The 14,445-nt window shown below is 50.4% G+C and overlaps 2 protein-coding genes across 3 annotated transcripts; both read right to left on the reverse strand.

Annotated features, from left to right (window-relative positions):
- Positions 1-8,062: 8,062 nt before the first annotated feature.
- Positions 8,063-9,175, reverse strand: LOC120669973 (26.2 kDa heat shock protein, mitochondrial-like). Its single transcript, XM_039949910.1, has 2 exons — positions 8,853-9,175; positions 8,063-8,744 (listed from the first exon to the last, which is right to left on the reverse strand). Exons 1-2 carry the CDS (start codon positions 9,076-9,078, stop codon positions 8,344-8,346), a joined length of 627 nt encoding a protein of 208 aa, XP_039805844.1. The 5' UTR covers positions 9,079-9,175; the 3' UTR covers positions 8,063-8,343.
- A 742-nt stretch (positions 9,176-9,917) lies between these two features.
- On the reverse strand, positions 9,918-14,023 carry LOC120669972. Of its 2 annotated transcripts, XM_039949908.1 has the most exons (7): positions 13,619-14,023; positions 13,435-13,529; positions 13,173-13,314; positions 12,002-12,097; positions 11,781-11,900; positions 11,376-11,638; positions 9,918-10,435 (listed from the first exon to the last, which is right to left on the reverse strand). In XM_039949908.1, exons 1-7 carry the CDS (start codon positions 13,788-13,790, stop codon positions 10,325-10,327), a joined length of 999 nt encoding a protein of 332 aa, XP_039805842.1. In that variant the 5' UTR covers positions 13,791-14,023; the 3' UTR covers positions 9,918-10,324. The 2 variants fall into 2 exon arrangements, with proteins under 2 accessions (XP_039805842.1, XP_039805843.1); XM_039949909.1 differs by lacking the exon at positions 12,002-12,097 and having other exon boundaries at positions 13,619-13,976.
- Between the last annotated feature and the right edge of the window lie 422 nt (positions 14,024-14,445).

The following is a 14,445-nucleotide window of genomic DNA, read 5'->3' on the forward strand; positions in this document are numbered from 1 at the left end:
GATGGCGGGGGAGTCTATTCCCCGCGTATGCGAGGGGCGACAAACGCATCGCAGAAGGGATTCGCCACCGCTCCCCCGCCATCCGCCGCCTCCCCAAGCTCCGGCGCCGCCCCCCGCGCCTCCGCCGCCGCCCTCCACCGCCTCCAACCCTAACCAAGCTCGTCGCCACCGCGCCGCCGGCTTCTTCTCGCCCCCGCCGCCGGCCGCCGCCCACCGGGGGTCCTACCCCGCCCGGCCGGCGGCGCTCCCGCGCCACCTCGCCCTCCGCCGGCCGAACCGTCGCCGCCGCCCGTCCTCCGCCACCCGGGGCCCCTCCTCTTCTAACGCCGGCGGCCATGGAGCTCCCCGAACCCAGGTAACCCGGAACCCTAAGCTCCGCCGCCTCCCTCCACCACCCCGGCCGCCGGCGACCTCGCCGGCGGCCGCTCCCCCCACCTACCACCCCTCCCCGACCACCCCCTCCCCCTCCCCAAGCTCCGGCCGCCGCTTACTCAACGGAGAAGATGAACAGGAGCCACCGCGCCACCGTCCTCCTCTTCTGCGATGGATCGATAGCAAATCGCGTATGCGATATATAGATTTCCCCGAGATGGCTCCACGGAGAAATGCCGTGTCCTTTCTGGCCTCTCAAGTTTTATAACTGGAGAGTCTGCCGTGTGCATCAACTTCAGAAAAGTACAGTAGCCTAGCTGTAGTCTGCAGAACGTGTAGGTCCCGTACTTTACATAGAGTACTGACAAAGTTTATTTGCAATTTTTTTAGCACAACTTTGCGCGACGAATCTAATAAATCAAATTCTATCATGATTGGCTACAGTAATCATCCTCTAATCGTGCGGTCAAAAACCTTAGATTCATCTCGCGAAGTAGCGCAGGAATTGTGAAATTAATTTTATAAACTGACTTTATTTAATATCCATAATTAATGGTCAAAGTTGATTACAATATATAGCGCTACTAAACTAAATGGGGCAACAACCATGACACTGAAGTACTGAAAGCCAGAGCTGCGATACTGCTAGTAGTTGGATCCAGTAATGGATCAAAATCCATATCCACAAACAAAGCAATCCATGGAAAATCCAAATATAAGAAGTCAACATCCAGTCAAATCTACTTGGTGACATATTCAAGGTCCATTCAATTATCGAATTAACTAAACACCACTAAGAAACATGAAACACCGCAATCAAAGGGTTGTCATATCCAGTGCAGGCTGCACAATTCGGAGAGGCAGGGAAGGCTACGAGAAGCTGGAAGCGATGGAGGGGAACGCGAAGCCGATCAGCGATTGGATACACATCATACACCCGATGCACTTGAGGCAGCTGGGGATCAGCCCGGTGGAGTACGCCGCGACCTCTGAGCAGCGTGTTCCCGGTCATGGGAGCCCCGTGCAGACGGAAACACCGGAGTCATTACATAAGAACATTGGCCCTCTTCAGTGTGTCTGGACTCTTGAGTGGTGCCCAAAGAGGTGAGAGAAGATTTAAGCATCACTCTTCACACTGTGAGAGGAGATGCCAACTCCAAGTAATACTAAAAAATCTGGAGCGATGCATGTTATTGCATTGTTGATAGTAAATAATAATTCTTCTACCCTTTCTGCTTATGAGGACTAACAAATTAAGGGAGGACAGAGAATCTGTTCTCACGCAAGGAATAGAGCAAGAAGATGGTAATATTTTATTTCATGTGGGGCCATATTCTTAGATAGCATCGGTGCTAGTTTTTTTTCACACGCTGCAGCAATCTTGGCTTGATGCTTATTTTCTCTTTGTGGGACCCAATTTTTTCAAGCATCACTAGCACACTGTGGAGGGCTTTATATTGCTGAAACAATTGTTCCAACATTTAAAAAGATATTCCACATAAAAATCGTCCAAGTGTGATCTTGTTTTGAAGATTTCATTGCAAAGACACAGTGGTGCAGTCAGATTTTGATTTGAATATATAGTTTTAAAAAATATAACTGTGTAACATCTTGACTGCTAGTCACACGTGTGACTGCTAAAGGCCCCCATACAGAGGCTACTTGGGCTCTTCTTGAAAGCAGAGTAGGAGGCCATGGCGGCGAGGAAGATGGAGAAGGGAGCAACAAGTTATTGAAGACCTGGACCTTCATGGATACATTTTTGAAACCCACACTTTTCTAAGAAGGCAATTCTTAAAAGTGTGTGGTCAAAAAAAAATATGTCTTTATGAAAATATATTCCATGGCTAATCTAATGATATTTATTTTACACTATAAATTTTAGTATTATTTTTGTATAAATTTAATTAAAACTGAAATTGTTCGACTCCTAAGGAATCGAGAATTGCATTTCTTTTTGGAACGGAAGAAGTATAAAATAGTACATCATATTATCGTAGGAGGAGAAAAGTTGTATTTCGTGTCACGTATATTACATGTTGCTGTCGCGGCTCTCACCGTATCGCTTAGGTCGACCCAGTTCTCAACTGACTCGGACTATAGTCCCCGTACCGGACTCCAGTCGGAAACTCGGAATCCAGCGCCTATACAGCTACGACTCGTTGATGACAAGTGCGGTCTGTCCTGGTATCGCATCGCACGCAGCAGCAGCAGGAGCACTCCGATACACACCACAAGGGGGAAATGGGACGAGGCGGCCTCCGTCCTCGTCGTCGCCCGCGTTTTTTTATTTTTATATTTTTTAAAAATATTTTTTACAGAAATATATTTTTGGTCTCACAATTTACAGTTCTATACCCTTACCGCCCGGAAGGGGTGGCAGGGGGCCTACCGCCCATCTGGGGGCCTCCCGCCATGCCGCCTCTGCCGCTACTCCTCGCAGCTGCCTCCGCCGCTGCTCCCCGCTCGAGATCCACCCGAGCAGGGCCTCTGCAAACCCCCGTCGGGTCCTCCCGCCGGTCCGCCAACCTCCGCCGGCAGCACCTCCGCGCGGAGCGGCGGCGGTTTGCCCGTAGGAGCAGGGCGATGCGGAACGGAGCGGCGGCGGTTTGCCCGTAGGAGCAGGGCGATGTGGGACGAAGCGGCGGCGGTTTGCCCGTAGGAGCAGGGCGATGCGGGATAAGGAAACAACCCTGGATCCGGATTTGGAATGGGGGAGGGGATGTCGGGGCGAGTTGATGGGCCGGTTTGGACGCGGCCTGCTGGGCTGGGCGGTCGCGTGCTCGCCGCGGGGCGCGGCCCGTCGTTCCTTAGCTTTTTTTTTCTTTTAAAAAATATAAAAATAGAAAGGAAAAAAAAAGCGTCGTCGCCCACCACCACCAGTAGAAACTTCTGGGCCCATTCATCCATTCCCGGCCCACTCCACCACAGCCAGCGGCCGACGAGGATCGATTGATCCCGGAGGAGGGCCCTCTTCCTCCTTGGCGCCTGAGCCGAGTAGCCGACCACGGGAGAGGAGAACGACGGGCGACGATGATGCGCCGCCAGGTTTTCCTCTTGTATTACATCTCAAGCCGCGCAGATCCAGATCCCCCCTCCTCGGGTAGCCGCCGCCGCGCAGGGTCGTCTCCACCACCGGGGGGCCAAACGCTCACGCAGCGCCCTCGGCAGGATGGACTGGTCGGATCCCGACGACGGGCCGGCGGGCCTGATCGCCGAGCGCGTCCTCGCCGGCGGCGACGTGGCCGACTACGTCAGCTTCCGCGCCGTGTGCCGCCCGTGGAGACGATGCTGCGCGGACCCGCGCTGTCCTTGAGGACAGCCGCCTCCACCCCCGGAGGTGGGTCATGCTCCTCGGGGGGGAGCTCACGGCCGCCGGCGCCCCGCACTGCACCCGCCGCCGCTTCCTCAACGTCTCCACCGGCCAGTGCGTCCAGGTGCAGATCCCGGAGCTCCACGACCACGGCGTGCTCCGGTCCTCCACCGAGGGCCTCCTCCTCCTCGTCGCCACCGGCGGCGCCGTCCGCCTGCTCAACCCACTCACGCGCCAGGCCGCCGAGCTCCCGCCGATCACCGGCCTGGACTTCACCCACGCCCACATCGGTCAGGTCTCCCCGAACAACGCCGGCCTCGTGGACGACGGCCGCAGAGTTGTGCTCTACGACTACGGAAGAGAAGAGGGCAGCATCCTCGCCTTCGCCAAGCCCGGCGACGAGCGCTGGGTGCTGGTCAAGGCCACCAATGATCTGCTCAGGCACACCGTGTCCTTCGCCGGCCGATTCTACGGCGTCACCTTGGATTCCGTCATGGTGGTTGACACGACGGCCGGAGGGGGGGAGGATGCCAAACTGGCGATGGCCGCCAAGCTGGCCACGCCGATCCGCCAGATGATGAATGACACGGCGCACCTCGTGGAGATCGCCGGGAAGCTCATGCTGGTGCACCGCAAGATGCGCTGTGTCCGCGGCGCCGGCGGCGAGTACAACGACTTCAAGAGGACGTGCAAGCTGTACCGCGTGAACCTGGCCACGGGGAAGGCCACCCCCGCCGCTGCCCGCGGCCGCGCCATCTTCGTCGGCCGACGCCGCTCGCTCGCCGTGTCCCCTCAGGTGTTCCCGTCTCTCAGCACGAACACGGTCTACGCAGCCCGAGACTTCGACGTGCCAGGCTCTGGCCGGGAGATCTGTACCTATCATCTCAGAGATGGAGGCACTGAAACCTTCAATTGCCACGAGAGTAGTCTGCTGCCACATCCATGGAGCATTGCTGATTGTCTTACTGCATATGTAAGAGGTTAGACTGCTGCGTGGTGGCTGATTTCCTTGCCGATATGCTCCGTTAAAGCCTGCAGGTAGCTCCCTCTCAACCACCAGCAATTCTGCTTCACCACACAGCCGATATTCGATCGTCATGCATTATTTGCGTGATTGGTTCACTTGCTAGTTCTAGCCTGGTTAGAAAACTAAGCCAGGCTAGAGTTGGCCAGTCTTAACCTGTACAATGTGTCTGTGTTTGGTTGGGTGGCTAGTAGTAGGTCTGTGTTGTCCAGCTTGTGTTTGGTTGGCTGTAGATATTGGTAGGGTGACCTTACAGTCAATGTTGGTGAAATTACCACCCTTTTTCTCTGTTCTTCTCTCCCACTCCGGTGAGTTGGTCGGCGCCGCGACTCCACCTCCTTCCTCCCTCCTCCCAAGCTCCCTCCACGCCGCGCCGCCCCCTCCTTCCTCCCTCCTCCCCCTCCCTCCCGAGCTCCCTCCGGCTGCAGCGGCGGCCGGATCCGCGCCCTCCCAAGCTCCCTCCCTCGGCGGCGCGGAGGAGGCCCGAAGCTCGGTCGGCGAGGCGACCTGGTGCTTGTGGAGCTCCACCACGGCCCTTCCCTCCCTTGATTCGACGCGGTGGCGCCCTCCGGCTGGTCCAGGCGCTCGCCGCTGCGTGCTGGGCCACCCGCACGGGAACGGGGGCGGCGCGTCGATCCGCCGGCCGCGGTGCGAAGCAAGCGGCCGGGCGGCGAAGCTGCAGGATGGGAGCGGTGGCGCGGGCATGGCGACCCGTAGCAGGACAGCGGCGGCGCGCACGCGAGGTAGAATGGCCGCGGCTTGTGGGATTCAACCCGGCTGGAGCTCCGACCGGATCCGCGTGGGCCTCGCCGCACGTCCTTGCCGCGCCCTCCCTCGTCGTGCACCCCTCACGCGTGGGTCCTTCCTCCCACGGCGAGGCTCTGTCCCTCTCTCCCGCGGTGGGCGGCGCGGCCTCGACGGCGAGGCTCCGGAGGCGGCGGAGGCCATCGACGAGCGCGGCGCGCTGCAGCGCTACTGGCCACGAGCGGCGCAACAGAGAGGGAAGGTGCGAGAGATGGAGGTGAGCAGAATGCGGGATGGCCAGCCTGAGTGCAAGCCACCATGCACTAGCCGGATACGCTCGATTTGGGCGTTCCCAGCAATGCAGCCTGGGAGAGCACTTTTGCACTAGTGAAATCAGGCTTACAAACCTATGCAGGGATCCAATCATTCGTGGGTTGCATTGTGCAAGCCTGGCTAGGGCCTAAGCCACCCATCCAATCACACCCTATGCCGACTGTGTGTGCGTCCTCCCACCTCACTTATATGTACTGTGTTTAAATTAATATGAACTGTCTTTTTTATTATATATGAACTGTGTTTCTTTAAGGATGTAAACCGTGTGTTTTCTTGTAGGGAATATGAAAATGTTATTTCGTTACTCCCTCCATTTTAAGATTGCAAGTCCTTATAGTTTTGTTCTAAGTTAAACTTTAATTTTTAGCTTCCATCCAGAAATGGAACGCACTCGCATTGGGAGGTTCAAAACGAAATTTTCCATCGAATGCTCTATTATATAGAAAAAACATGTATAAGAATGACTGTGCTACCGACTTTGGAATAGAAAAATTATCACCGTACCATGATATTTAATCGGATTCGTGTAGTAGCATGCTAACTGCGGCAGCCGGCCAAATGAGCACACCGAATGGCCGACATACACAACCACAATAAAACGACAACTCGTACTACTGGCGACTTCTAACAAAAAAACACTAATTGAACAGCATGTTTTTCATAATTCAAAAATAATAAAAATGTAGATAAATGTGTAGCACACTAACAAAGATGGAAACAAAGATTGCAACAGCCATTGACCCAAACAACCTTTAGCAAACGAATAATTCTCTGATATTATGATGCAAAGACCTCCACTGCAACAAGAGCTCATAAAGCCTAAACGCAAGGAACGAAATGAATGTCAGCAACAGCCAATATATATTAAAAACAAATTTCTGAAAAAGGGAAGGAAAAAATTAAATTAAAACAAAACAAATGTACTTTGAACAGTTAAACAAATTCAATATTTCCCAGCAATTAATTTTACCAATAGTAAAATAGTATAAACCAGATCATCACATGAGCACAACACACCCATATAAAGACAACTATTATCCTAAGACTGCATGCATAAGAAAAGGTGACCACAAACGAGATTTACCAAAAAGACTTCAAACCTTTTATCCAATGCACAATGCATACAAAAGATTTATTTTTATATATCTTTGGCAGGTAACCAACCAAAACTTGACTGGGACATACCTTCTGTTTGCATCCTCATTGTAACCAAAAGAGAGTAATCGCATTCCGTCATTACGCGTATGTTTGAGGGTAATTAGTCGTCGTTACGTGTATGTTAATTTAATCGCATTCCATCTTCCTGATGTCGCTTCCTCGGCGGGCCGCCGCCGCGCAAGACCAGGAGCGGACTGCCTTCCACCGGCCACGTGCTGCCGCTGCCTCCATTTTGCCTTTTTTTTTTAGGGGTCACAATTTTGCCTATTTGATCGGTTCGTCTGCGCTTCCCAACCATGGTTGCCAACCATCGTGTTAAGCCCCCGCCCTAGGAATGCCATTTGACTCGAAGTTGAACAGATCATCATACCCATAAAAAAAAAACTCAAACAGGACGAACAGGGAAAGTTTGCACGCTGCAACTTCGCAGCAAGGCCAAATAATCCACAAGACCACAAGCCGGAAGCAAAGATATATGCCTCTTGATCTTCTGCTTAAGATGCCTTAAATCTTCCCTGTATTTTACATCTTTCCTCTCAAACTCTTTAAACTGATCCTTGCAGACCTTCATATTTTTCTCAAGGTCAGATATAAAAGGAGCAAACAAAATAGAGGCACCTTCTGGTAGGAAATAGTAACATGTTCTTCAAACCTTCAAATACCTCTTGCCTTTTCACTTGTTTATTATAAATAGAGTTTGAGAGGTCTGTTGAATCTTCTTCCTGATTATAACTAAAACTAATATGAATATTCAGAGGCAAACTATCAACAAGTTCAGATTTCAGCAGCAGGGATAAATAAAATCAGATTTAACCAATCATAAACAGGTTCAGATTTAACCAAGGATAAACACTCAATTCCGCAATCCATCAGAGATGCAGGAAACCCACAAGAAGACTTAACAGGCAACATGCATAGATGCCAGTAACTAGGCATGTCATTGGACTAGAAATTGATCACCCATCCAAGAAAATCAACAGGACGAACAGGGCAAGGTTGCACGCTGCAACTTCACATCAAGTCTGAACCATCAAGACGTTCAGATTTAGCCAACGTCAAAATCAAATTCACAAAGGGTGAGCAATGCAGTAATCCACATGAACACAAGAACAGGAAGATGCCGATCAGTAACTGCAGATACCATTTCCATTAGAAGTTCATGACAAGGCCATCAGTGACCATCACCATCCAAGAAACTAAACTCTGCAGGACGAACAGAAAGGTAAACAGGGCCGCCTCAGACATCAGGCACGAGACAACAACACCACCAAAAAGAAACGTCTCCCTCAACATCTCTCCATCAGCAACGACCACTCCACTAAACTACTGCTAGAGCACTGCGCAACTATGATATGGACTTCAACTACGAGACCTGGACGGACCGATTCGATCCCCACCCCTACTCGACCTTGATCTGGAACACGTCCTTGCGCTCCTCGGCCTTGATCTTGGGAACGGTCACCTTGAGCACGCCGTTGTTCATCTCCGCCTTGATCTGGTCCATCTTGAAGGTCTCCGCGGGGAGCTGGAGGCTGCGGGTGTAGCGCGCCGGGCCCTTGCGGTCCTCGGGGTCCTTGTCGCCCTCGCCCTTGATCACCAGGATGTTCTTCTCGGCGGACACCTTGACGTGCTCCTTCCCCAGCCCCGGCATCGCCACCTTCAGCTGGATCGCGTCGTCGTTCTCCTTGGACACCCAGCACCCGCGCCCGGAGAGGCCGGTCCCGGACGCCGCACCACCGTCCTCCGTCAGCGCCAGCAGCTGGAGCAGCTTGCTCGGAGCGGCGAACAGGTCCAGCGCGCCTGCAGAAAAACCCCCCACTCAGATCACCAGTACTCGTACTCCTCTCGCTTCGCCAGGTTAGAGCAAACAAGGGGAAGGGAAGGGCCAACACGAGGCGGTCGCGGTACCTGTGGAGAAGTATTTGGGGACGGAGAGGTCGAGCGCGAGGCGGCCGTCGACGGTGTCCTTGCCGCTGGGCTTCTCGGAGGTGTCGTTGTCGCCGGCGCCCTTGGTGTTGGGGAGGCGGAGGGCGGAGGCGACGGGCTTCTCGAACGCGGACGGCGCGGCGGGGAGCTCCTGGACCTTGAGGTGGCTGGCCATCGGGGCCCCCTTGACGACGACGGCGGAAGCCATGGATGGATCTCCCCCTCTCTCTCTTCGCTGATCGGGGTTTTGGTTTTGGATTCTAGCGGAGCGCTGCGTGGAGTGCCTCTGCCTTGACAGTGACGGCAGTGGGTGGGGGTTTAAAAGCTGGAGATTTCTTGGGGGAGGGGATGACCAGGGGGAATCGACGGTTCCAGTGCGCTGGGTCCGTGCGCCGCGATTCGTGCGACTGGCGAGGGGTAACGGCCGCAGCCCAGATGGCTTGGCCGCTACTCCGGTGGACACCACCTGGTTTCTTGGCGGAGGGGATGATGGCAAGGACAGGCACGCCGCTGAACCGCTCCAGTGGAAGACATGCTCCACCGATTGGGGACGCTAGTGGGTCGCTGAAATGTGGGGCCATACACTGCATTCTCGGTGGGCCTCCAACGAGCCGAGGCCAAAATTAATCTTCGCGTCTCACACGCGAGTAAATCTCGTGCTCCCCCCATCTGCTCTAGACACTTTACTCGGTTTTTCAGTACAATAGCTGCCAATCATGTGTGATCACGATTGGTTGATGCGCACAAATTGCGACACATCACTGGCAAAACTCGACAAAGGTGTGCACCCATGACACGTGGAACCCAATGCAAACAAGTGTGGGAAGCCATAGAATATTAAATATTAAAGTTTAGAAAAAAAAAGAATATTAATCTTTCGAAAAAAGAAAAAATATATTAGAGTTGTGATAGAGAACCAAACACCCACCTACGAAATTGCTGTATAACAAATTAGCAAGTTCTGGGTACCATCCAAATACACAAAAACGCACAAGGATACTGTTATATAATTAGATGAACTCGATTTTAAGAAAATGGCTTCCCATGTTTTTTTATGAAAAAGGAGGGGTTAAGCCCCTACTGGATATCATAAATAAAAACAATACAAAGTTTACAGAAAATCACAGTCACGAAACCCTCCATGATAAACCAGCTCGTGGCAGCGAAAGCAGTTACAGAATACCACTATCAGATTTAGGGGGAATAAAGTATGGGGCAGACAAACAAGAGAATTTAATTAACCCGTGTAATTTCTTGAGTAAGCCACCAGCATAACCAAATATCTACCACCCAGCTCAGACTAACTTCAGCTATCAAGTAGACTAACCTAAATACTACTAGCACTAAAGAATGAGAAGAATGGTTTTCGAGTTCGCGCAAAAATGTGCGGGATTCAGTTGTGAGAGGTTGCACGCCGGAAATGAGCTCCTGTATGTGGCCACTAGGCAGGCAGCTCATGCACTGATAACACCTGACATCCATGGCACAACGACAGGGGCAGTCGGATGAGAATCTCTGTACCGCTCAGAGTACCGGTGTTTGAAGTTTAATTTAGGGTGGTCAGCCTGAAAAACAAACCAATACAGCCGAAATTACTAGTTACGTAGAACAAGGTCCATTCTCATAATGTACATTTGAACAAAATACCAGTATTTTAATGACTGAATAAGATCAAACATAAGAAAATGAAGCTTCATTATTTCATTTGGAAGGAAGACTGGAAGAGTTCAACAAGAACAGCATCTCACTGTTAAGTAATGAAAGAGATTTTATCCAGTAATAAAAGACCTTAATCAAAATTCTTCACATGAGAAAAAACAGAAATCACAAATATTATAATTTCAGACCATCATGTGCAAACATTTCATCACCAACCATGTATTATATGGGAAGAGAATCAACTCCTTTGTTATATGCATACTGTAAGTATCCTATAACGAGCAACTAGTTGTCATATGGATATTTCAGGCAAAACGGACCACCTGAAAAACAAAAAGGTAGGGGAGGACAGATCACATGGAACAGGCAACACAAACATTTTGTAGCACCAACAATTTGTATCATACCAGACATACTAACTATATGATTGAAGGAGTCTGTTTTATCAAGTAAAAGAAAAAAACTGAACACCAGGCCACCATAATCGTGCAGCGCCTACCCTTTCCACTGCCCAAAACCGTGATTATGCATTAAGATGTATACATGACTGTAGATATGCCCAGTAAACAGGGCTGGAGGCAGGACAGGTGATGCAGACAGACCATTACCAAAAAAATACCAGACAGTACAGCTTCATGTGCCCTACCATTGTTAATAAAACATAAACCAAAACCTTTAGATCATATATGCAAAAGGACATAAAACAACTTGGAATTGACATTCCAGGAAACAGGACAATTTGGTTAATGCTGAACTAACATTAACAATTGTGTGCAGGGACTAGCCTTAGGCCCATTGTTTTAATAGTTAAATACATAAATGTACATAGAGGTGACGAGGAAATACCTGTTTCAACCAGCATTCTTGATGTTTGTGCTCATATTTGTCCGGCGAGTAGCATCCATACTCAGATGGACAGTAAACCCAAATATTGCACTTCAAAGCTCCTGGCTTGGCCCTCTTAGCCTGATCTATACAAGCTTGACAGCAATCTGCAGCACTTTCTTTGTGGTGTGTTAAGCCCCATCTAACAGCGGTTCCACCATAATCAGTATGCAGTTCAGCATTGCATTCAGGGGGCAAAGGTGGACCAGGTACTATCTCTTCTTCTGCAACATTAACAACAATCAAGAACCATTATTCAAATGTCTCTTGGAGAAATTGAAAAGTTATTGCACAATATGGTAACCATTTGTGATCATAAGGCAAAATCAACAACGCTAGCAACATAAACATTGTAAAGGAAATAACCTTCTTGTTCATTCTCCGGCTTGTCATCATGTTCAATGTGATAGACAGTGGGAGGTATCCAAAGACCAATATCCTCCAATAGCATTCGCCAATTAAAATCCAAGACTCGCTTTAACATCCCTAAATTTCACATCATAGGGCATTACAGATGTTAAAAAAAACTAAAAAGAGTATACATATGTTATCGTACTATCATAGTAACTTCAAGCAAGCTCACATACTTGAATCTTCACTGGAGAGGCCAAAATTTGATAAATTCTGAGTAGATGAACTTCTGATATACTTAAGCTTCTCAACACGCCATGATTCCACAGCTTCTGGTATATGTTAGAAAAACAGAAAGAAAAGGTTCAATTTTAGTTTAGTAAATATATAAAATAAATCATCAACACTACATATATTTGATCTTGCAATTAACAAGTAAGCGGCGCATAGTTCTACAGATTAAATGCACAACCAGTAAACAATTTCAGATTTGTCTAATGTTCTAATCTATAAAGCCTTATCTCCTTTTTTTCAAATAAAGAAGGACTCTCACTTATAACGCTAAAAAGGAACTAAGTGTGAAATCATATGACAGCAGTAATAGCTAACTTTCCTAAACCACCAGTATCTCATGGCACTACCATGTCATTATTTTCTCAACACGAGATGAGTCCATATCTTACAATAAGCCCCCTTTAGAAAAAGAAAGGAGATTGCACTTTGGCTTGTCATGTTGACTACTTGAATGCATGCCAATCAATTAGGTTTGAGGTATCAAACAAAACTTATAGAAAAAATCCATTGAGGACAAGAAGACACATAAAAGAAGGAACACATCAATGGCAAGTCCATGAAATGATGAAAAAGTAATCAGGCGATGTAAGCTGAAAGAACCCAGAAGATAGCTTTTGGCCCAACCTTTCCAAAGGGTACCACAGAAATGATATGGCCCACTGTTTTCAAAAGTATGGATGCAATCCACACAGTTTGTGTTAAAATTACTGAAACAAGTAGAAGGGAAATCAAGAAACATGAAAATAGTAAGGTAAAGAAATAACCTATATTATGTTCTTTATCTAAATATGTAATAAAGATAATGATAAGCTCTAAGATTCATCTTAATGCATATTTCAGAACCACATGCATCTTTCAGAACCAAGAGCTTGTAGATGTGAGCCTAACAAAGCACCAGATTAGTTAATGGCACAACTGGCCAGACGCACGTAAGTACGGTCAACCAATGCAACATGACCCCAAACCATAGAGTAGCACGGACATTCCAACCGCAGTACTAAAATGCAGCCATCCAGATGCACCGAGCAATAATTCCAATTTGGTAGCAAGTCAACTAAACAAGACCGAACTACTAGTAGTACCAAATCAAACAACGGATAAAAAAATACAGACCTCGTTGTTCAGTGGTACTGCGATTCTCCCCCAAATCACGCAGCCTCTGCAAAATCTCACGCGAAACTTTCTGCTTCAGCTCCAGCGGCAGCTCCTTCCGCCTCTTCTCTTCCCTCGCAAATGCCTTGCGCAGCTTCTTCACCTTCGCGCACACCCAACGCAAAAACCCAAACCAAATGGCTTCAGATCATCACCACTACAACAGAACACCTGAACAAACTGAATCCCAGGCATAAAAGCTCTGCTGCAGAACAGGCTGTACCGCTTCAATGAGGTCGGCGGGCTCGGCGGCGCGGCGAATCCGGATCGACTCCTCCACCCACCTCACCTGCTCCTTGGAATACTTCGCCTCCCCGCCTGAAACCACAGGCACGAACCCAACCACCTGATTAATTTGATCGAAACAGCCAGAGGAGCCAACAGTGACCTGAGGAGACGCGGCGTACGCTTGGGCGCGGAGGCGAAGGTGCCAGGTGCGTAGAGCGCGCGTGCCACGAGCAGCGCGGCGGCGAGGTTGCCGAGGCAGACGGCGACGGCGACGCGCCGGCAGGTGCACCACCTCGCCGCGGCGGCCGCGCGCCCACGGAGCGCCGTCGCCGGCGCCAGGCCCCTCACCATGGCTCCGCAGCCATAATGGAGCGGCGCCGCGGAGGCCGCCGGGTCGCTAGGGTTCCGCGCGCCGGAATCCCCCGCCTCAAGCGACGAGCGGTTGTCACACAGCGGCAGGGAGAGCCACGGAAGCAGCAGCAGCGCGCGCTCACGGAAGGAATCAGGAATGTGGTCGATGACTGCGTGCGCGTGCCGCCGCAGGCGCCGGCGCCTTCTGGTTCTGGGGCTCGGGAGGCGGCTTGGACGGTGACTTGACCGGGAGGGGAGGGGAGCCGGTGACCCGACTCGCTCGACCAGCTCGCCGACTGGTGGGCCCGGTAGGAAACTGAGCTGCGGGCCCCACGGATCTCGTGGCTACCGCCTACCGGTAGCGCGGCAGTGGAGGCGCTGGCCGACACGATGGGTTACGGTTCGTAGGATGATGATTGGATTACCTTAACCATTTACGGAAGAGGCCGCGTGTTTAGAACTGCAAGTTGGGTGTGATTAGTCATTGTTTAGCGTAGGATCTGCGATTGACTGGCACGTAGAAGAGAGAATCTGGCATGCTGGAACGTGGAATGTCATACGGTAGATTGTTTTAAGTAGTCTAACGATAACCATTGATAGTCTAGATGTTACCGCGTCAGTGAAATGATCTTAATTATACGATGTCGTAGCTTAG

This window comes from Panicum virgatum, chromosome 4N, assembly GCF_016808335.1.
Source record: "Panicum virgatum strain AP13 chromosome 4N, P.virgatum_v5, whole genome shotgun sequence".
NCBI lineage: Eukaryota > Viridiplantae > Streptophyta > Magnoliopsida > Poales > Poaceae > Panicum > Panicum virgatum.